Source organism: Acomys russatus, chromosome X (genome assembly GCF_903995435.1).
Source record: "Acomys russatus chromosome X, mAcoRus1.1, whole genome shotgun sequence".
NCBI classification, from domain to species: domain Eukaryota; kingdom Metazoa; phylum Chordata; class Mammalia; order Rodentia; family Muridae; genus Acomys; species Acomys russatus.
The window spans coordinates 108,384,128-108,407,944 of record NC_067169.1 but is presented as its reverse complement, the minus strand read 5'-3'; the positions used below and the strand labels follow the sequence as shown (position 1 = coordinate 108,407,944).

Sequence of the window (23,817 nt, the reverse complement as noted above, 5' to 3'; positions counted from 1 at the left end):
AAATATTTATCTCATATTTAAATACCTTGAAACCTGTGTGCTTTCTAACCATTTTAAAGTGTACCATTGCACAGCTCTGAGGAGTTGAAATAAGCACTGGAATTAGGCCAAAGACAATTCCAGGTTATTTTGCTGTCCTCAGACTACAAATATAATTTAGAGGGAGAATTTAGTTTTGTTAGGAGAATAGCAGACTTACAAACTGTTGCCTCTTGGAAGAGTGACAATTTTCTGTGAGATGGTCACAATCAAGAAATTATGCTACCATTGATGATCCCTAAGTCCTTTCACGCACTCAGCTCAAACTTCTTCAAAAAAGTTGTCTTATCTCATGGTCAGTTCAGAAGAAACCACCCTAAAGGAAGTAACTTAATTTGACCCTCAACTTTCACCACTGAATTTGCCTAGTAATATACTCCCAAGCAGAAGAGCTATTTATTTATGTCTAATCATTTTTAGGATGCGTCACAAGAAGCTTCAATTTGAAAAATTACTTACAATATGTCTGTACATGGCCATCTCTTCTTTAGAAGTCTTTCTGTATCAAAAGCATCACAAAATATAGAAAAATGAAACGTAGCACAAAATGCATGAATGACAAGGTAAGGACAATGACAGGTGTGAGGTAACAGAGTTCCAGCAGTGCTGGGGCTTCAAGGGGACCCTTGAAATGAGCTGGATTGTTATTTGCATACTAACATGGTAGTAAGACTTTTACTCAGCAGCAGATCCAGGAACAAATCCCATGATGCTATAAACAAGAGTGCATTAAAACATACATGTACAATGGTGGGGATTACTCCACTACCTATGCAATCAAAAAATGAATAAGCTAAGCTGGAAGTGGTGGTGCATACCATTAATTCCACTATCCCTGAGGCAAAAGCAGGTGGGTCTCTGTGAGTTTGAGGACAGCCTGAATTTGCATGTTAAGTTCCAGGATAGCCAGAACTCCACAATGAGACAATGTGTCAAAATGAAGAAAGAAGAAAGAAAAGACAAAAAAAAAAAAAAAAAAAAAAAAGAAAAAAAGAAAGAAAGAAAGAAAGAAAGTAGCTTTTATAATTTGACCACTTCTAGGTGGGGAGGCCTGGTTGCACTCAAAGAAAGAATAAGCAGGCTACCAAGATGAGACTTGATAGCCTATGAGGAGGAGGTCCCCCTCGGTCATAGACCTAGGGGAGGGTAATACAGTGAAAGAGAGAGGGAGAGAGGAACAGGAGGATACAAGTGATGGGATAGCATTTTAGTTGTAATATGAATAAATTATAAAACAAAAATTAAAATAAAAAAATATAATGTGACATAAAGATGTGTATGGTGTATTATGAAACAGGAAAAGAATTGTTAAACAGTACCACACACTCTGGTGCCCCATATTTGACCACGTCCCCTGGATGGGGAGGCCTGGTGGCACTCAGAGGAAGGATGGCAGGCTACCAAGAAGGGACTTGATACCCTATGAGCATATACAGGAGGAGGAGGTCCCCCTCAGTCACAGTCATAGGGGAGGGGAGTAAGCAGAAAATGGGAGGGGGAAATGGGAGGATACAAGGGAGGGGATAGCCATTGAGATGTAACAAGAGTAAATTAATAAAATAAAATTTAAAAAAAGAAAAGAAAAGGAGAAAAAACAGTATATAAAGTAGGCACTCTCTTACTAAATGCATTTTAAAACTAGAGGAATATATGATATTAGATGTTCACAGGTACTCTTCCAGGGGTGAGAAAATGTGAGTTTTCAATATCTATATCATAGATTTCTATACATTATTTCTACATAGTTTCACAATGGTCACATTATTATTTTGCATTGAATAAAAGCAACGTCTGACTTTTAAAACAATACTGGAGACTCCAAATATCTTCTATTTGCTTCCAGTCTTTTTGAAGGGAGGTGCTGAATTTTGGTGTCTAGTCAAAATTCTTACATTGAAGCCTAATATTCTCTGTGGTAATATTAGATGATGAGCTCTTTGGCAGGTAATTAGGTAATGAGGGTGGAACCCCATAGGAATAGCCTTTGTGAACTAGTGAACATTGTAAGTGAAGACATAAGTGCTTCCTGTCTGTGTTCCTTGGCATGTAAAGATGAAGTGTGAGGCAAACATTTGCTAGGCCTGAGGCCAACCCGTCTGTGGTATTTTGTTTCCTTAGCCCAAACTAAGGCAATAATGTATGCTAACTTTAATTTATACATAAGCTTTCACGAACCTATTTTTCTTTGAACATGTAAGAGAAACCCAAGAGCCAACATATAGAAAGTAGGCAGATATGAGTAGGGGTATCCACATGCAGCAGTTTTAGACGTGCCATCAGAGGCTTTATAAATAGGCCAGAGTCTTTATCATAGAATGTCTACTCTCCTGAAACTGGACTTGTTACATTGAGAGTGAGATGTTGCAAACTGGGTCTCTGCTTTCACTCTCCTTCCTTTCTATTTTTGTCTTGTTCTTCCATTGGCTTTACAACCTACAGTGAAACAAATGTGTTCTTCATTCCTAGATATCAACAAGGGAAATTCACCAACCCAGATGGTCCCTCAGTTGCCCTTTAGCTCATAGAAGATGTCGTTTACATACCTGCTTTTAATTTGAATAGCCAAGTTAGCAAGAGAAAATTCACTGTTGTGAAACATAGAATTCAACTGCAAAAGGAAAAAAAAAGATGATCAGTGTTGGTGTAGCCACTCTTCTGCTTTAACTCAGTGAAGTCATGGGACAATGGGAGCTGTGTTTGTCATTTCAGTGAGCCCAGCATTCCCAAACTTGCTCCAAGTTTTCAGTTACCATGTTCACACACTTAGGAGCTAAGCTTCTCTCCAATCTAATTTCAAATATGAAAGCCCTCACCTACAAATCTAATCCTATTGGTCTACAAAGCCATTAGGGAAGTGATTAAAGTTAAAGGTCGAGTCTAAATCCAACATGAACTGTTATCCTTATAAGAGGGCAAAGAGAAAGGAGAAGTGAATGTGCACAGAAGAAATAACATTTGAAGGCACAACAAGAAGGCCAAACAAGAAAATCTCACCCAAATCCAACCCTTAATAGTGCTTTTCTCTTAAATGTCTACCCCACCCTGACTTGGTGCATCTTTGTAAGGCAGCCTTAATGCTCTGAAACACTTATTTATCTTCAAGCACTTGGAATTGGGTCATACACACTTGAACACCAGTGCTGATGGAGAAAAAGAGAAGCAGTCTGATCATTCACTGCTGGGCTGAAGGTGCACATTGATATTGTTACTTCTCTGAAGACCATTTTATATTAATTTTTACATTGTAAAATGTTCATGACTTTTGATTCAGAGATTTAAAATTTTAAAGTAATCCTATGAAACTATTCAAGGGCCTCTAAAATAATTGGAAAAACGTTACTCATGAAACTCCTTAAAAATAGAGAAAAAATAAAAACAGCCTAAGTGCCTACCAATAAAGCATCTTGATTTGAAAACAAAATGAAAGTCTCGGTTGCAGTCATATAGTAAAATCTTATGCTTCTGTTAAACTCTATGTGGTAGAGTGATATCCACTACAATGAATTTGATCAAAAAATACATAGGAAAGTGTCCCTGGTGTTCATCAGTTGTGTAAGATGTTTGCCTAGTCTGCACAATTATCTTGGTTTACTCCTCAGAATTGAAAAAAATCCACAGGTAACTGGAAAGGGATCAAGGTAAAAAGTAGTGTAGTAACTATGATACCAATTCTTTTTCTGGAAAAAAAACCCCACATCTATGACTATGTAGAAAAATAGAATATACCTCAACTTATTAGGAGCAGCAATAGAGGTCAGACATTGCCTGGTTTAGATATTCCGATCTCACAACATATATTAGTCTTATTATCAAAAAATGTATGAACAAGTAAACTATCCACTGTGTTGTAGAGGAAGAAACATTGAAGAATGGAAAATAAAATGACATAAACACTCTGCCATAGGCTTTGCTATTACTTCTCTATTTCCCCAACTAGGAAGATTTGGCAATGACTCAGAATTTGTGTCTGTGGAGAAAAATGTACAGATCTCAACAAATCAAAACAATAGTATCTCACAAATGCTTTCAACACTGGTACTAAGGAAGAGATTGCAGGCATCTTCAGAGTGTTGCCTAGAGATTAGCTATATTGACAGTGAAAATTATCTAGATTGACTAACTATGAAATAGATTATCTGTAGAAACAGGAGTCTACTTTCAATATATCCTGTCTTGGTCACATGTATTTGACAAGTACCATAAATATTTTTAAAAAGCATTTTACCCAATCTTTTGTAAATTCATATATAACAGTGGTAATAAGGACCCTTGGCTCTTCATCAAAGACAGAGAAGCTCATTTTGATATTGTAGAAGGAAACTGTAATTAAAAATAAATAGGTTCATTTTAGTTATTTACATCAAGAAGCACAACTTTTTTTTAAATTTTTTAAATTAATTTATTCTTGTTACATCTCAATGGTTATCCCATCCATTGTATCCTCCCATTCTTCCCTCCCTCCCATGTTCCCATTATTCTCCTCCCCTATGACTTTTCCTGAGGGGGATTTCATCCCCCTGTATATGCTCATAGGGTATCAAATCTCTTCTTGGTAACCTGCTGCCCTTCCTCTGAGTGCCACCAGGTCTCCCCCTCCAGGGGACGTGGTCAAATGTGAGGCACCAGAGTATGTGAGAAAGTCATACCCCACTCTCCATTCAACTGTGGAGAATGTTCTGACCAATGGTAAGAAGTACAACTTTTATTTCAGGCGGTGGTGGTGCACACCTTTAATCCTAGCTCTTGGTAAGCAGAGGCAGGTAGATCTCTGAGTTCGAGGCCAGCTTGGGCAGGCAGGGGTATGCAAAGAATCCCTGTCTCGGAAAAAGAAAAAGAAAAAGAAAAAAAGAAGGAAAGAAATCTGACTTCTGAAAGCTAGATCAGAGGTGCTCTCCATTGTAAAGCAAACAAAACAAATGATTTTTTTCATTCCTAAATTTTGCCTGGTTTAATATCAAGAATTGATTTTTTTGCTACATCTTAGAGATTTTTGCTTTGATTATGTAGTCATTTTTCCAGGTTTCTACACAGTTGATGTACTTACTTTCATTGGCCAACTCATTTCCAACTCATTCAACAGCCACAGTAAATGCTATATGTTAACATAGTTTAATGGTAAGAATATAACTTAACCTAAGAAAATAATTGTTTTCTCCTCACTGCCCTCCTTCCTCCTTTAGATTTTTCTTTCTGCCCCTCTCAATTTTGTCTTGTATATCTTCATTTTAGAATCTTAAAAGTTACAGACCCAAGCCAAAGAAATAGCTCTGCAAATAAAAGCACTTGCTACAAAGCCTGATGATCTGTGTTCAACTCTTGGGAGTCAGATGGTGGAAAGAGAACACTGACATCTATACATTGATAGATAGATAGATAGATAGATAGATAGATAGATAGACAGACAGATAGAAGTTGGAGAAATGGTTCAATAGTTAAGGGCATTTACTGGTTTTGCAGAAGACCTAAGTTCAGTTCCCAGAACCCACATGATGGCTCACAAACACCTGTGGCTCTATTTCTAAGATATTTGACACCTTTTCCTGGCATCTTTGGGCACCAGGCATGCATGTGGTGAAGATACATACACGTACGCAAAATACTCATACGCATAAAATAATATAAAAATGAAATAAAGTAAGCAAATATTGAAAAATTGTGCTACTGTTCAACATTTGAACAATATGGAAACCAAATACTCCCTAACTACAGATAAGCACTCCTTACCAGATACATGTGGGGACTAGAGAGGGCTTAGACCTGCACAGGAGGAATCAAAAGGCAAGGTACATTTGCGCACACGCGCACATGTGTGTGTGTGTTTTCTGTTGTGTAGTAAACATCATCAGACATAAGGGCATATGACCCCATTTATTTTATTTATTATATGTATGAGTGTTTTGCCTACATGTATATATGTGCAGGCCAGAAGAGTGTATCAAATCTCCTGGAACTGTGAAATAACCTGGAACTGTATGTAGAGGGGGTTTTGAGCCTCCCTGTGGGTGCTGGGAATTGAGCCAGGATCCTTTGGAAGAGCAGACATTTCTCTTAACAAGTGAGCCATCTCTCCAGCCCTCTCAGCCCCCATATGATCCTTTTACAGGGCAAAGATGATGTTCCTAGTCTGTGTTCACATAGGAGGAGTCATAATGAGGGCATCAAGAGCAAAACAACTGTCAAGGAAGCTTCAAAATGCCATAGTGAGTAAAAAGCCATTTGTAATATAGTTCAATAAAGACAAGAAATATAGCTAGAGAGTTCTATGCTTAGATGAGGTACTCGTGTGCCAAAGAACTTAGGAGATAGGAAACACATGCACCCTTCTCCCTCTTTTCTGCCTTCAGAGAACTTGGAGAACACATAACACATTGTTCGTGCACTCTGTTAAGGATATATAAATAAAATACCTATAGACACTGTAGCGATCGATGAAGTAGATGCTTGTGTAAATAGGAAGGAAAATGTGGAGTCCATCCCAGCTATCTCAAAATATGAAAAGTTTAGTGAAGACTTAGTTGCTGTAGTAGGAAGTGTCACTTCACTAGACATCAGTGGAAATGAGGCTCCCGAAGCTGTGGATGTTGTAGTGGTTATACTCATAACAGAGTCCAGTGTGGATTTGGGAAGAATTAAAGTGTGGGATTCTGATGGAGCTGGGACTTTACTCCACACCAGTGTTTCTGTAGGGCTAGATACAGATAGAGCACCGATAGATAGGTCATGACTGGTTATAGAAGGTGATGTACTCAAGGACACGAGTTCAGACACAGTTGTAGAGTTGTTGGCCACAGTAGTTCTAGGGGATGATTCCAGGAATGTAGAAGTGTATAGACTTTCTTCTTTGATTTCTGTAGATATGGGGATAGAAGTCAAAGAGTCAGCAGTGATGGTGCCCAGTGTAGCTACAGGCATGGCTTCGGTGGGTATGGCACTTCCATCAGAAGAGGGTACTGCTGTAAAGCTAGGGTATGTTGCTAGAATGGTAGATTCTGACATTCCTCCTGCAGGTGAAGTTAAAGGCTGGAGAGGATTAGATACAGGTGTCAGAGAGTCTGAAGGCAGACTAGATAAGCCCCAAGTCAGTAAGGTAGCCTCATCAGAAGGATTTGATGAGAGTGTGGGTCCAGGGGTTACAGGCATGGCTGTTCTCTTAAATGTGTGCTTAACGGCCACCAGAGTGGTTGGGAGAACTGTGGAAGACATTGATAATGGAGTACTCTCAGAAATCCCCAAAGGAGGAAGGCTTTCTGATGTGAAAATCGATGGCACTGCGGGAAGATCTCTAGAGACTAGACCAATCTGAGATGGTGTAGCTGTTGACAAATTCCAGGGAGTAAAGTGGAGAGTTTCTGCTTCCATTCGGGTGGGTGTCACTGCTTTGCTTGTGAAAACTGGAAAGGGAGAGTCTTCAACTCTCAGTGTGTTTCTGGAAGCTGTAAGTGGAGACTGGGTGACAGTGGGTGTAATTCCTGTACCCCATGCTGGAAATTTGTCCGTTTGAGATGTAAGAGGAAACTTGGCCTCGGAACTATGAGGTGAGTAAAGAAATGATGTCAAAGAAGATGGAGTAGCACTGGCTCGGGTCCATGAAGGATATAAAACAGAAGTATTCACACATGTGCTGCTCTTCGTTGGTTCACTTGTGAACAAACTATTCTCTGACAAGGAAGTTGTCTTTCCTGTATCAAGGGAAAGGAGTGTAACTGTGGCTTTTACACTTTCTGTAGGTCTAGGGGTGCCTTTCAAGTTAGTCAAAGATGGGGAAACTTGAATATTAAAGGAAGTATAAAAACTATCTGAAGGAGTAGATGAAATCCCATTTGCATGGACAGTGCTTCTGGAATGGCCATTAATGAGCTCTGTTACTCTACTACTGCTCTCAGTAGATAGGGAACTGTTGGTGATCCCGGGTAATAAGTCCAGAGTGGTCACCTCATTGTCTTGTGATAATTGCTGAGTGGTTGAACGTATGGATGAAAACGTGGGTTTTGGAATGGAGGAAATAGCTCCAGTATTGTTAGAACTGAGTGAAGAGGAGGGAGTAATGGCTAAAACTGAAGTCACTGTCCCAGCCGTACTAATGGTTGGAATAGTTCTCATAGATGAAAACTCTAGCTCTATTGGAGAGGAAACAGGTGCAGTTGTGTTATTGAATGGCACCTCTACTACTTCTGAATTAGTGAAAGTAGATAAAACCATTGTGCTTTGTGAAGTAGGCCCAGTATATGGCACTGCTGTGATACCCAATGTTGATGCTTGGGTAGTTTTAGTAGTCTTGGGGGGAGGTGAAGACAGTGACGTAAAGAATCCCCCAAGTCTTGTGGAAGTGTCAGAAGAAAGCACTGTAGTTGGGAATTCAGAGTTATTAACTGGCATTGATGACTTCTCAGACTTAAGCCCAGAAGTGCCTATAGAGGCACTTTTCATATTGCCAGAGTGTGTCGTTCTAGAAGACTTAGTCATTAGCATTGTAGGGGTGTTAGAAACTCTTTTAGAGGTGAAGGCAGTGACACTGAGTGGCAATGAAGCCATTTGGTAAATAGAAGTGGACATTTCCGTAGAGGGATCCTCAGCAAAGTTTGTAGGTTCATTTGGAACAGAAAAGACTGTAGTGCTCCCATCAGAAGTGATCATCGTAAAATCGGTGTTGAGCAGTCCATTTGTGAAAGGAGAGAAGGTCTTAGGGAAAATCTGTATGCTTCCAGAAATGGAAGAAGCAGTCCATGTTGCTTCTGGTTGCGTCTTAAGTGAAAGAGTTGTGTTCATGAGCACAGGATGTGATATTCTAGTTGTCCTGGAAGTGTCTACAAATGAAGTAGCCCAATGACCTGTGGCTGGATGGGTCACAGGAGAAGAACTCACTATCATTTCCACAGTCCTGGGAGGATATTCTGGAAGGGCACTTGTCTTTTCTTTTTCAGGAGACAGAGATTTTGTTATTGTCTGAATATGTGGAGGGAGTGCTGTTTTCTCAAGAAGAGTCGACTCTTCTGAAACATGAACACCTATTATGGTACTTGAGGTCAAAGTTTGGGTGGTCTGTGTGATCCCTGAAGTAGATGTGCCTAAATCCCCAGAAGATGAGTAACCAGGTAGGTTCTCTGAAGGCAAATGTGTTTGGTGGCTGGAGATTTCTGTGGTCTCAGAAAATTTTGTGCCTGCCATTTCCCAAAGGAAAGTGCTCTGGGAGTCTGAGATAAAGGAATTCTTGGATGTGGAGATGTCTGCCACCCTTGTAGTTCTGGAGGGTTCCCCCATGGAAATGTTGGTCTGTTCTTTGTCAGAAGATAACATAGGGGTGGTAACCACCAACTGGGTGGAGACTGGTGTATTTACAAAATATGTGGTAGATTCAGTGTCTACTAAGGTAGTAGACTTATTTGAAGAGGTATGGGGAGACATGGTCTCTCCACCAGCAGAGGTCTCTGTGGGTACAGAAGCCACAGTGACATCTCCAGTACTACTTAAAGCATAGGGAAAGCTAAAACCTTGAGTTGAAGCCTCAACGTCAGAGGCAGATGGTGTTGCTACTGATGTAGATGTAGTTGAGCTAACGTAAGTAGAGGGCACAGTGGTAATGTTATTTGGGGGAGGCCTTGAGCAGACAAGAGTGTGTACGGATGGACTTACTAAGTCAGCCGAGATGGGAGAATAGGTGGTTATAGCCTTAGTTATCACAGGAGTAGAAGGTCTCAGTGAAGGAACCAATGTCTCTCTCAGAGAGGAAACTGCCATGTGTGCTGCTGAGGAAGAGATTGCTGTGGTCCCTGAAGTGGTATGACGTGAGGCTCTGTAGGTAGACATGTTCTCACTGCTTGTGGAAGCTGTTGGACTCGCTGGGGGCACCAGTTCTGTGGCCATTGTCACTGTTGGTAGAGTTGAACCAACTGAGAACATAGATGTAGTGAAATCCACGGCCAGTGTAAAAGGCTGAGACAGGGTAACCTTAGTCTCATCAAAACCCATCATAGTGGTGGCAGGAGAGGTGACAGCAGAGGTATTAACTGGTAGTGAGAGCATGTGTGTGATAGGTTGAGATGTTACTGAGGAATGAGAAACTGCACTCTGTGGAGGCAAGATACCAGCCGACAATGATAAAGCTGTCTTCTGTGACGGGGCAGTGGAGAAAGTGGCTCCCATCATCCTTGTTGTTGAAGGACTCAGAAGTTCAGGAAATGTCTGAGTGCTCACTGAAGTGTGTGGGGAAGCTTCATTCCCCTCAGATGTCTCTGAAGTCCAATATACTGTAGAGGTAAGGGGCGAGTTAAAGGTTTCTGTCGTTCCATTGTATGACCTCTTAGGTGTGCTTTTCAATTTTGTTGAAAGCCAACTCACTCCCACCTCAGCAGTTGCAGTTTCATTATTCAATGCAGTAGTCAATTTTTCTCTATCTGGAAAATGGGAAACAGTGACAGAAACTGTCATCATTTGTGCTGATTCATCTGTCGTTTCCAGCATTGCTGAAAATGGAGAAACTTCAGCTACTGCTGTTATGGTTGACTTTACAGTAGGATGACGGGAAGTGGATTCTTTTGTCACACTGGTATAGACTTTCTGTGTCACTGTAGACATTGGTAGAGAGGCCATCGTTTCAACAAATGTACTCACACCATTTGTTTCTACTTGTGTTGTCTCAGAAATTCTCTTCTCAGTAGAGAAATCTGATTTAATGTCAGTGAGGGTAGACATATGCACTGAAGGAACAACTGTCTCCCTTGGTGTTGAAGGATGTTCATTTGCAGCTACTGTGGGCATAGAGTTGCTTTTAAGTACTAAAGTGCTGAGTTTAGATTGAGGCTGACTGGCTGTAGATGTGATTCCAGACATGCTGGAGAAGTTACTAAGCCACTGGGAAGTTGGTTTGAAGAGAGCTATTGTATATCTAGCTGTACTAACATCTGAGCTCATGGTTGCCTTGCTCTCTGTGGATGCTTCAAGTGGAGTGATATTAGTAGTCACAGATGAATTATCTGTATTAGTACTATCACCTTGGAATGATAATGTGATATTTTCATTAGGTATGAATGTAGGTATTGTGGTTGTATTCATAAAAGTCAATGGGGTCTGACCTGATTTAGAATTCCAAGTGGTCTCATTGGTGAATAACTGATATTCAGTTTTATTTGTTACAGATGTAAGGCCTGATTCTGATGTATTGAATGCAGAAGGTGATATAGTGGACATCAAAGTAAGCATGGGATCTTCCATTGAAGGTGTATTCTGGGTGTATATCAGCCCTTTCATGGTAGGGAAGAGAGAAGCTTCAGCCAATGTAGGGACAAGTTTGGTTCTGGGAGATAAGGTTGGATGTGTACTTTTAGTATCAGTAACTATCTGTTCACCCTGAGTACCAGTGACTGGAGAGGGTGTAATAAAAGAAAAGGCCATAGAAGAGGTCTCTTTAGGCATGGGAGATGATACAGCATCCACCATACTGGGTGAAAAGACATCTTGGAAATTTTTAGACACTGACTCTGTTTCCACTGTTCTTAGGGCAATAATGGTCTCCATAGGCAACATTGAGTGGTTGGTGAGTGGTGTTTCCACAGTAGCTGCTGACATAGTAGATGCCACCTGATTTCCAGGAAATACAGAATTCACAAGAGCAGCTGTAAAGGTGAGCAAAGACTTTGGTGGCAAGGTTGATGCAATCCCAACATCAGTAGCAATAGCAGAAGTCTCTTCCAACGGGGACCAAGGTACAGTTTTGGCAGCTGAAGATAAAGGAAATTCTTGCTCAGATTTAGAGGTAGGAATTATAGCAACGTCTGTGGACTTGTGGTTGGGGCAAGATGTTGTAGACATGGATGTTGACTCATTCATCAAGAATAAAGTTGTTGTTCCAACCGCTGACTGGGATTTAGTTGCTGGAGTTTCAGATACAGTATAATTCTTGGTAATTACAGATGTGTCAAAGAAATAAGCAGCTGTAATTGGATGGGAAATCTCAGTAGCCATGGCTTCCATTTTTGTTGTCTTTGTTTTCTCTAGATATGGGTGTTCTGTTATATTTGTGGAGTCAGAAGCAGTAGGAATGGATGTATGGTGGGTAGGCAGAGGGATGGCTGTTGAAGTAAACAAGATATCTGAGGAAAATGCAGCTGTCTGGGCTGCAGATGTCTTTAAATCTTTTGATGCACTCACTGTTGCTAGTGGTGAGGGTAAAGTATTAGAATATGAGGTGGCTGCATGATTGAGTGTAGAAGCAGGCATACTTTCTGGCAACACTGTGGATGGATGTACAGTCCTCTGTGGGTTTAGCCCAGTAATTTGGGAAGTTGTTAGGTCGATTTGCTGTGAAGCAGTTGTACTTGTTTCTTGAATTGTCATATTTTCAGAAACAACTGAAAAATCAGAAAGCATGCATTACTTTAGATTCAGCCTTAGAAATTAGGGACAATTCTTTAAGAAAGAGCTCTATAATTTCTTTTCATTTTAAAGAGAGATGAGTATCAGATATAATCATGTTGTTTGATTACTTAATTTTTCTTAAGATGATTTTCTGCTTTGTAAATCTCTATCTGATTTTCATAATACACTAGGTAAATAACTAGTAGAAAGACATCTATTACATAGTATCTGCATAAAAGATATGGGCACTTGTACAAAACTGTACACTGATTAAGGTGATTCACCTTTGGAAAGGGACCTATCAAAACTTGTAGAAGAAAAAATCAATAGCTTGATTAGTTCGCATCTATTACTGAAACTCAATTGTGAAGTTAAACATCTCCCCCAAAACTTCAGCTTTAAATTCACACAGATTCAGTTTTAGATCCTGACCCCATAACTTGCTTTATTATATAGCCTTACCTCTCTGTGTTTCAGCACCTTCTTTTGTGGTGTGAGAATAGTACCACCTTAGAAAACTCAGAGATTTGGGTGACTTAATGTGTATGAACCACCAAGCTTAGTGTCTGGTGCATAGAAAGTAATACAAAATAGTTGCTTTGATTTTGAGTTTATTAAATCTCTTTCTTTTTTCCCCACAGGCAGGGTCTTGCTATGTAGACCAGACCAACCTCAATTCCTCACCTTTCTGGTTCAAAAGATTATGGGTTCACACTGCCATGGCCAACTGCCTTGATCAAATTTCTATCACTCACTTGAACACTGAAGACTGAAAATGGTCTTATCTGGAGCCTCAGGATAAAAAAAAATCTTGAACCTTTGACCATTTATGTGCGTCCATATGAATATATATTTATTGATAATGCATCCTTGTATATGTTGTAAATCTGTATTATAAACATTATAAATACATGTAATAGGAATTTTAAAGGCTGTGCTACATAAATACAAATTTTAATACTTTCTAGCATCTATCATACTATCTTTCTCCCCATATGACAGTGCAACCCTGCTTTGAAGACCATAGGAGCATAGCTCATACTTTTTTTTCAAGTCAATTAAATGTCACAAGTATGATGAATACTCAGAAATAGAAAGCTTCCTTGCATCTTTTTCTTTGAAGAATTCACACTCTTATTGGAAAATTCACATATGATTGAAATATTTGCTCCTCTTTTGAGACAGGGTCTCGCTATTTAGTTCAGACCTAAAACTCACTATGTAGCATAGGCTAGCCTAACTTGGGATCTTCCCATGAGAACTTTCCAAACATTGGAAAGCACAGCTATGTGCTACCACATCTGGCTTGATCTGGGTTTTTTTATTAAAAATAGATAAAATTATATTTTAAGCAAAAGAATAAAGTGATAGGATTTCTAATAAAGTCAACAATGGGATATAATCAGGCTCCAAATATCTTTGAAGTATAATAGAAAATCAGTGCTGCAAAAGAACAAAACTGGCACTAAGATTATGAGGAGGAGTCTCCTTAGAAGGATGGCCACCTTTGAGCAATGTTGGGGTTTGAGTGGAGAAGACAAAGACACATGGCAGCGAATATGGATGGATGGAGGGGAAAAGTCAGCCTCACTAGGCCTGAGAGACAGTGTATACTGAATACTGGTGATAAAGTATGCAGATGAGGCTGGGCTCTGAAGGGGAGGTAACATGCTTTTGTGTATGGAACACTTATTCCGCACCAAACCACTTTTTTGTGGGAAATATAATAATTATCACCATTTCAAAGTTGAAGAAATAGAGCACCAGTAAGTTCACACAACTGGCACAAGTTTATCTTGGAAATCCAAGGTTTCTCATCTCTTCATCTCTATATCTTCAATTGTACAATCAAGCATGGATGGACAGTCACAAGAGTATACATTTCTTCTTCTAAAAATGCATGGTAGCCAACTTCAAATGAGCCTTCCACATTGCCTCCTACTACGTCTCTCTGTTTGGTTTATGCTCCTATTCTACAATAACCCTTTCAAACACGCCCCATTGTCAAACACCACCTCCACATGTTTATCGGATAATCATGTCTCCTGCTTCAAAGGAAAACGTAATTGAGATCATTAGACAGAAGTTCAACTGTAATTTAGATCCTGTCATCCGCTATTTCTCAAACTCTGCCTTTCTTTTCCCTAATGAGCCTTTCCATCCTGGTTTAAAATGTATTCTCTTCTCTTGCAATAAAAATGAAAATGCTACATCCCTCTGCCCCATGTCTTCCTTCTTCATCACACTGTGCCATATACCCCCGCTCCCCTGACTCTTTGCCTGAACCAAGCATTGTCCTAAGCCCTCTTCTCCTTTTATTCTATGGTTTTTACCTATGTGGGAAGGATTGTAAGCTTTGTCACAAGTGAAAAGAATCTTGGCGGGCTTTACCCTTGGACACACCATGGATACCTTGAGATAGACTGGGTGGAGCCATCCTGGACCTGGAATTTAAAAAGCACGCTAAAGACTCCACCTGGACTATTGTTTTTCTAATCAACCCTCAATGAAAATAAAACCACCCCTTCACACGTGAAAGAGGCAGGTGGAGAGGAGAGAACAGCAGCAGGTTCAGACCGGGCTTGAACACATGTGGATCAGAAGAAGGATCAGTGAACAGGCCGGACCAGCACACAGGCCAAAGACACGTAGGGACCCGTCCCATAGAACAGATACCAAAAGGTTCACTCTTTTTTTCTTTAATTTTTTTCCCTCTTGTGTAAGTTAGTTGGGTTGTATAATAAAGTTTAATTGTTAAAAAACAAAGCCTACATACCTACATACACTACCAATTTATATCAATGACTTTCATCTCTAGGTTAGATCTCTATTCTAAACTCCACACTTTTAAGAACCAGTTATTTACTTGGCATTGTCTTTTGGCTAGTACATTAAGACCTCAGACTGAACATGCCTTAACTTGAACACATTATCTTCTCTCTATACTGGGTCTTCTAGTATTTTTCCACTGAATAGTCCAGTCATCTATGCCAGCCCAAATCTTCTCCAGGTGCCTCTTCCATTCTCTCCCTCCCTTCCCATAACTAATCTAGCATCTTGTCCTAGGTATCCTTTGCCACCATCGATTCTTCTCAATCTCCATCATTTACCTTTCAACAGCATCAGATCCTATTTTTGTTTTTCTATTATTTTGAGATTATAATACAACTTTATTGTTTCTCCCTTTCCTTTATTCCCTCCCAACCCTCCCATATATCCCTCCTTGCTCTCTTTCAAATTTGTGGCCTTCTTTTTCACCAATCGCTGCTATGTGGATATATAGATAGGTAGATAGATAGATAGATAGATAGATAGATAGATATTTTTCCTAACTATAACTTGCTCAGTCTGCATAGTCTTATTTGTTTGTATGGTTTTAGGGCTGACCATTTAGTATTGGGTAACCAATACTGAATTCATCTTTTCTCACTTTCAGCTCTTTTTAATTACCTGTTGAGTCTCTGACACTACTCTTGAATGACTTCCATTCTGTCTCAGATGCAAAAAGAAAGATCATTTAGAAATATAAATCTGATTGTGCGAGAGCCTAACAGCACATGTTTGATTTCCTGCATGCCTGGCTAGTGTAAATGTGGGCCCTCCCCTCCTCCCCTTTCTTCTGAGTTTCTGCCCACAGCTCTCGACTCCCCCAGTGCTTAACATTTCATTCCACCATAAGAGCTTTACATGTGCTGCTGCCACTATTTACATGGTTCTTCATGTCAGTAACATCTACTCAGCTTTCAGACATCAACTCATATGTCACTTCTGCAGAGAGGCCTCCCTTCCCATGTCCATGGTAAGCTCAAACTAATCTAGAGAGGACTATTGTGATATCAGTTACCTCTTCTTTATAGCATTTTTTCACAGCTGCAGTTTTTCACAGTGTGTTCCTAAATGTCTGCTTTACTCAGTAAGACATATGGACAAAAACATAATTTTTCACTGTTCAACAATATAAACGAAGGTTCTAGTGAATGCCTAGACCATGAAAAATGTTCAGTACAGGATTTGAGGCTTATTAAATAAATGAAAAGGATGATGTCAAAATAACAGGAGGCTCTCAGTGCCTACAGCTCCTAGAGAGGAACTGCTGACATGATGTGGTACCAGAGAAGATAAAGAGACAAAGAAGCCTGAGAACCTTCAGCAGTCACATATTTTGCTTTTGGGAAAATCAAAGAGGACTGATAATGTTCTCAGAAATAAGAACTGTTAGCCCTGCATATATGTAGCTTGAGGTGAGGTCAGAACATCCAAGTGAAAAGGGCACTCAGCAAAATCCACAAGTGAGTCACCATCTTTCTTCAATTCAAACCTCTCAAAATAAAACCGTGCACAGTTATCTTAGAAAAATGCCATGTTGGATTCATCTTCCTGAGAAGCATATTATCTATGAAGTACAAATAATTATGGCCATAGACAACTACTAGCTTATGTCACAGCCTTCATCTTAATTAATTAACTTGCATATACAGAAAACCTGAAGTATGTATAGAGTGCTTTAAGACTGTGTGGTCATGAGAAAGTAAAGTATTAAGCATAAGAAGTCTTAAATCAACTAGAAAGACCAAGTAATTCAAGTGCATTAATAAAGGAAGAAGTCAAAATTAACTGAAGAATAGATAAAGAACCTGTGGTACATTTACACAATGGAATACTACTCAGCTATTAAAAACAATGACATTTTGAAATCTACAGGAAAATGGATGGAACTAGGAAAAATGATCCCGAGTGAGGTAAACCAAACCCCCCAAAATGCATGGTATGCACTCATTTATAAGTGGATATTAATCATGAAGTTCAGAATAGCCATCCTAAAATCCACAGACCCAAAGAAGCTAAGTTACAAGGAAGACCCAAGGGAGGATTCTTGTATCTCACCCAGAAAGGGAAATAAAATAGGCATTGGAGGGATGGAAGGAGGGAACTTGGTTGGAGAAGGGAAGGAGAGGATTAAGAGTAAGGAGAGTGGAGGGGAAGAGAGCCAGGTGAGAGAATGGAAATCAGAGGTGGAAGTATCTCTGGGATTTTCCAAAGCCCTGAGATAGGAGAGGCCCCAGGAAGTCTATGGGGGTCACCCTAGCTGTGACTCCTAGCAGTGGTAGATGTGGAGCCTGAAGTGGCCAACTCCTATAGCCAGGCAGTACTACTGGGGAGAGAGTCATGGTGGCACATACCTTTAATCCCCACACTCAGGAGGCAGAGGCAGGTAGATGGCAGTGAATTTGAGGCCAGCCTGGTCCACAAAGTGAGTCCAGGACAGCCAAGGCTACACAGAGAATCCTATCTTGGAAAAAAAGACACCAACTCACCCATAAAACCTTCTACCCATAATCTGTTGTGCTAACAAGATGTGCAGGGACAAAGATGAAGCAAAGATTCAGGGAATGGCTAACCAAAGACTGGTCCTACTTGAGGCCCACCCCATGGGAGAGAACCAATTCCTGACACTATTAATAATACTCTGCTATGCTTGTAGACAGGATCCTAGCATAACTCATCTGAGAGCCTTCACCCAGCAGCTGATGAAAACAGACTGCAGAGACCCACAGCCAAACATTAGACAGAGCTCAGGGAGTGCTATGGAAGAGTTAGAAGGATGATTGAGGGAGCCAGAGGTGTCAAGGACATCACAAGAAGACCTACAGAATCAACTAACCTAGACCCATGAGAAATCTCAGAGACTGAACCACCAATCAAAGAATATGCATAGACTGGTCGTAGATGCCTTGTACATATGTAAAAGATGCACAGCTTGGTCTTCATGTGGGTCTCCCAGAAACTGGAACAGGAGCCCTCTCTGTCTCTGATGGCTCCATTTGGATCCTGTTCCCCTAGTCTGACCTCAGTGGGAGGGGGTGTGGCTAGTTCTTCAGCGACTTCATGTGCCAGAGAGGTTTGGTACCCATGGGTGACCTCATCCTTCCCTGGGGAGAAGAGGGGAGAATAGGAGGAGGGGTGTGCAGTTGTGGGGGGAGAACTTGGAGGATAGGAGAGGGCCTATGATCAGAATGTAAAGTGAATACATAAATAAAATTTTAAAAAGATATGCGTTTCCAGTTTTACAATTATTTCATCTCAGCCAAGCAGATTAGATTTGCAACTCTCTGCCTGAAGTGTCACTTCTAGCATATATGAGGAGTGTAACAACCCAGAGCTTGACTCACTCTATGAATATGTCAACTGCTGAAAGGAAGAGTTCACACTTCCCACTCTCCAAGTAACTGAGCTGAGGTCTGCTTTTGGGATTTGTTGTTGTTTTGTTTTGTTTTGTTTTTGTTTGGGGAGGAAAACCTTTAAATATCACAAAAAGCCTGTTACCTGCTTACATGCAACATTTAGAGCATTGTTAAAGTAACCTGTAACATGAAATTGGAAACATTTTTAATTTTTATAAAACAGGGAATATGTTTCAAAAATAATTTTATCAGAAAGAGATGAGCTATAGATATATTTTAACTATTTCCTGTAAGCACATCAAAAAGGAAACTAGGATTTATAGAAAGAAGATTTAGAAAAAGAAGGCTATGCTGCATGCCCCAAGAAGGAAACGTGGTGGCCTTGCTTGGTGGGCGAACTCAGTTTTGGGACTGAGTCTGCGGCGAGGGTGCCTCAATCCCCCTGGACTAGGAAAAGCTATGAGGGTGGATTGGGACCTCTGACCCACCCCATGACCCACACAAGCCCACAGAAAGCCTAGGTGCCATTCGGGCAACCAGTCAGCAGTGGGTACAGTCCCCAGCTGCTGTGAGCTCTGAGAAGAAAACTCAGCGGAGAGCAATCCAGACCCCAGAACCTGGTCTGGACCCTGCCTGCAAGTTGCAAGCTACTGAAATCAGGGATACACAGCCATAGTGGTGTGATCTAAGACCAGAGACACTGCCAGGAGTCAAGGACCACAACAGCTCTCTGACCAGGGCTGGGCAGAAACCAAAACAGCTAGCCCCAGAAAACTACCCTGGCACAACTGGTCACAACTGTCCCAGCCTAGCCAAGTTCCACAGCCTAGCTGGGATTCACACACTCATGTGAGAGGCTGGGCAGGTCAGAGGAGATAAAGCAAATATCTAGCCAACCAACAACAATCAAAAGGCAGTAGTTGCTCTATCTTTGGCAGGTAGAACATAGGATCCACTACTTGGTTGGAGCAGGAAGGTACCTAAATAATTTTCTAAAATCCAACAGGGGTTCAAGCAGTCTAGGGTGACCTGAGCCAAGGACCCAAAGCCCCAGGGCCCAAGGGCAGGATATTCAAACCTCATCCAAACATAGGAAAACCAGCACCTACCTTGGCTGACCCAGTAGAGAATGCAGGGTGTGAAGTAAAGTCTTTAGGAGACAAAACCAGGGTGCCTGCCTCTTTCAGGGAATAGTTTCCTGACCACCATGGGCGAAGGACCTCAACCTAAAAGTACTCACCAACAAGCTGCTCTCAACGACTATAGAAAGCAACCTGGAGAACTCAAGCACAATTGAAATTCAAGAAAAATACCTCAAATCCCTAGTAATGAATATGATAATGGAGGAAACAAATAAAATCCATAAACAAATGCAGGAAGATGCAGCCAAACAAGTAGAAGACATAAAAGAGGCCTATAGAGAGTCACTGGAAGGAATCCAGGAAGATTCAACCAATCAGTTAAGGAAATCAATAAAACAGTTCAAGATCTGAAGATGAAAATGGAAACAATGGTAAAGACCTGGACAGAAGAAAAAAGAGAAAGAGAATGCTTAGAGAAGAAAGAAAACAACACAGAGTCGAGTTTCTCTCATGGAATCCAAGAGATGGAAGAATGAATCTTTGGTCTAGAAAATACAATCGTAGGTCTTGAAGCAACCATCTAAGAAAATGCTAAATCTGAAAAATTCCTGACACAAAACATCCAAGAAATCAAGGACACCATGAAAAGATGAAACCTGAGACTAATAGGCATTGAGGAAAGAGAACACGCCCGACTCCAAGGCCCAGAAAATATTTTCAATAAAATCATAGAAGAAAGTTTAACAAATTTAAAGGAGATGTCTATAAATATACAAGAGGCCTACAGAACACCAAATAGAATAGACCAGAAAAGAAAAACCTCCCACTACATAATAATCAAAACACAAAATATACAGAACAAAGAAAAAATTTAAAAGCGGTGAGAGAAAAGGGCCAAGTGACATTTACTTAATGGCAAACCTATCAGAATTACAACCAACTTCTCAGCAGACACCATAAAAGCCAGAAGGGCCTTGACAGAGATCCTGCAAACCCTAAGAGACCAGATATTCCAGGCCAGACTAATATACCCAACGAAAATTTCAATAACCATTGATGGAGAAAACAAGATATTCCATGACAAAATCAAATTCAAACAATACCTCTCCACAAATCTGGCTTTACAGAAATTAATAGAAGGAAAACTCTACCCCAAAGGGACAAGCTGCAACCAAAACTACACAGGAAATAGGTAACTACACCATTGCAAAACATAACCCAACAAACTCCCTATGGTAACCAACATCAAAGTTAAGGATCTTAACAATCACTGGTCATTAATATCTCTCAACATCAATGGACCAAATTCTCCAATAAAAAGACACAGACTAACTGAATGGATGCATAAACAAGATCCAACATTCTTCTGCATTCAAGAAACAAACCTCAGCCACAAGGATAGACATTACCTCAAGGTAAAAGGCTTGAAAAAATATTCCAAGCAAATGGTCACAAGAAGCAAGCTGGTGTAGCCATTCTAATAAAATAGACTTTCAACCAAAATTAATCAAAAAGGACGAAGAAGGACACTTTATACTCATCAAAGGGAAAGTCAACCAAGATGGTAGTACAATTCTGGACATCTATGCTTCCAATACAAGGGCACCCACTTTTGTAAAAGAACTATTAACAAAGCTTAAACTACACATCGATTCCCACATATTAATAGCAGGAGACTTCAACACCCCACTTTCACTGAAGGATAGGTCATTGAAACAGAAATTATGCCAAGAAATAATGACATTACCCAACATCATGAATCAAATGGATCTAACAGATATCTACAGAACTTTTCATCCAATACAAAGGATTATATCTTCTTCTCAGCACCCCATGGAACCTTCTCCAAAATTGATCATATAGTAGCTCACAAAGCAAGCCTCAACATATACAAGAAGATTGAAATAATACCTTGTTTCCTATCAGATCACCATGGCTTAAGGCTGGACTTCAACAACAACAGAAATAACAAAAAGCCTACACACACATGGAAACTAAGTAACTCTCTACTTAATGACACATGGATCAGGGAAGAGATAAAGAAAGAAATTAAGGACTTCCTGAAATTCAATGAAAACGAAGAAATAACATACCCAAATTTGTGGGACACATTGAAAGTGGTGCTAAGAGGAAAATTCATAGCACTAAGTGCCTTTATAAAGAAAATGGAAACATCCTACATACGCAACTTAACAACACATCTGAAAACCCTGGAAAAAAGGAAGCAGAAACACCCAAGAGGAGTAGACGTATGGAAATAATCAAACTCAGAGCTGAAATCAATAAATTAGAAACAAAGAGAAATGAAGACTGTGCTCAACATAATCAAGGAGAAACAGACTTTGATACTAAGAAGTTAAGTTCTTCAAATGCTGAACAGCACAAAAACCAGCAATCATCCAAACAGCATTCAAGATACAAATTTCAAGGGCAGGCATCACACTACTAAACTGAAACATTATAGTGAACTTGCTAGTCCAGGAATTGAAAACCATTGGGGATTTCAAATGGCAGCCATTCTCTAAAACAATACCTACCTTAAACTTGTTTGTATCTCAGGTAGAAACCAATCAAATATAAATAGCTATTTTAAACAGGAATCTGTTAAGAAAGGGACTTCTGGGGGGGCAGATTTTTGCATAAAAGATTCAATGGGGAGGAGGAGAGGAAGAAGAAGAACAAGAACAAGAAGAACAAGAACAAGAGCAAGAAGAAGAAGAACAAGAAGAAGAAGAACAAGAAGAAGAAGAAAAACAAGAACAAGAACAAGAAGAACAAGAACAAGAAGAACAAGAGCAAGAACAAGAACAAGAATAAAAACAAGAAGGAGAACAAGAAGAATTGGGAAGAATCTGGACTAAGTTTCAAGAAAGCAAACTGGGCCAGCACCTACCACTTAACCATCTAGACAAACAGGTTGGTTTTTTTCCTTGTTATAACCTCCTTTTTGCGATATTTTAAGTAGACAATGTAGTTAAATGGTTCAAATATTTGTAGCAGCAGAATATAGTCCAAAGAAAACTGACTGCAAGTCCTGCTACCAAGAAGCCAATTCAACAGCTCTCTATTCCTGCCAGGACTGAGTCTGCTTGCCTCACTGGTAGATGCCTGTGTAATAACACCTGGTCTAGGAAGACTTTTTCCCACTGCTCCTAGAGTGTCTGTACCCATACAGAAATATAAATCCAAAAAAGATGAATGATATAGCCAATAGCAGCAAGTGATCTGCTCCAGACAGCTTCTTTATCTCTATAACCATGAGATTTTTCTCCTCGTTCATTGACAACAGGCAACCATCAGAGACCCAGTATCAGCAGATGGCCTGGTCAAAGGCCACCTTTTTTCCTCAGAGACACAAAGAAAGCTAAATCAAGAGACATCACCAAGAAATCACAGCACACCCCAGCCCCAACGTGAGATAATCTAGATGCCCCACCTGAAATGAACCAGCACCCTCAGGGCCAATGGGAGCCACAGAGTCACCAATAAACCAAGTAAGACAAGGGAACACTACAGAGACTCTAAACATTAGACTGTATTTAGAAGCATAGCCCACAAAGGTAGATTTAGACCTGCTCACTAAACCTAAACATGATGGCTGCCTGCTGAAATTAAATTTTTAAATAAGACTCAGACTCTACTCACACTGACAAAACACCCAGGACACAAAGACAATTTGAATAAGACAATCAACTCATAGTAACACCAAGATGAATCAGATGTTGGAATTATCTGACAAGAATGTTTATTGGATCTTATTGCCAAAAGTTTATTGTACAAAGAAATGGGTTTCATTGCAACATCTTCCTGCATGCACATGATGTACATTAATCATATTTACTCCTTTATAGCCTCCCTTACTCCACCCCTTTTCTGATCCTGCTCTTTTTCTCTAATAGTCCCCTTCTATTTTTATCTGTTCCATTGTCTAGATTCTACACTTGAGAGAAAAATTATGCTATATGCAGCTTTGTGAATCTGGCTTATTCTGCCTAATGTGACAATACAAAACTTCAACAAAATATTAGCAACCTAAATGCAGCAGCCTGTAGAAGAAATTTACACCATGGTCAATGGTGCTAGATCCAGATATGTTAAGCTTGTTAAACAGTGGGAAATCAATCAGCATAATCCAGCATATTACTAAGTTAAAGAAGGAAAAT

General features: G+C 40.0%; 1 protein-coding gene across 1 annotated transcript in view; it reads right to left on the bottom strand.

The window, feature by feature from the left end:
* Adgrg4 (adhesion G protein-coupled receptor G4) overlaps positions 1–23,817 on the bottom strand; it is a 116,072-nt gene that overhangs the window by 57,144 nt on the left and 35,111 nt on the right. The window contains 4 exon segments of the mRNA XM_051141916.1: positions 499–538; positions 2,583–2,647; positions 4,265–4,359; positions 6,447–12,383. Of these exon segments, the coding sequence (XP_050997873.1) occupies positions 499–538; positions 2,583–2,647; positions 4,265–4,359; positions 6,447–12,383 (6,137 nt within the window).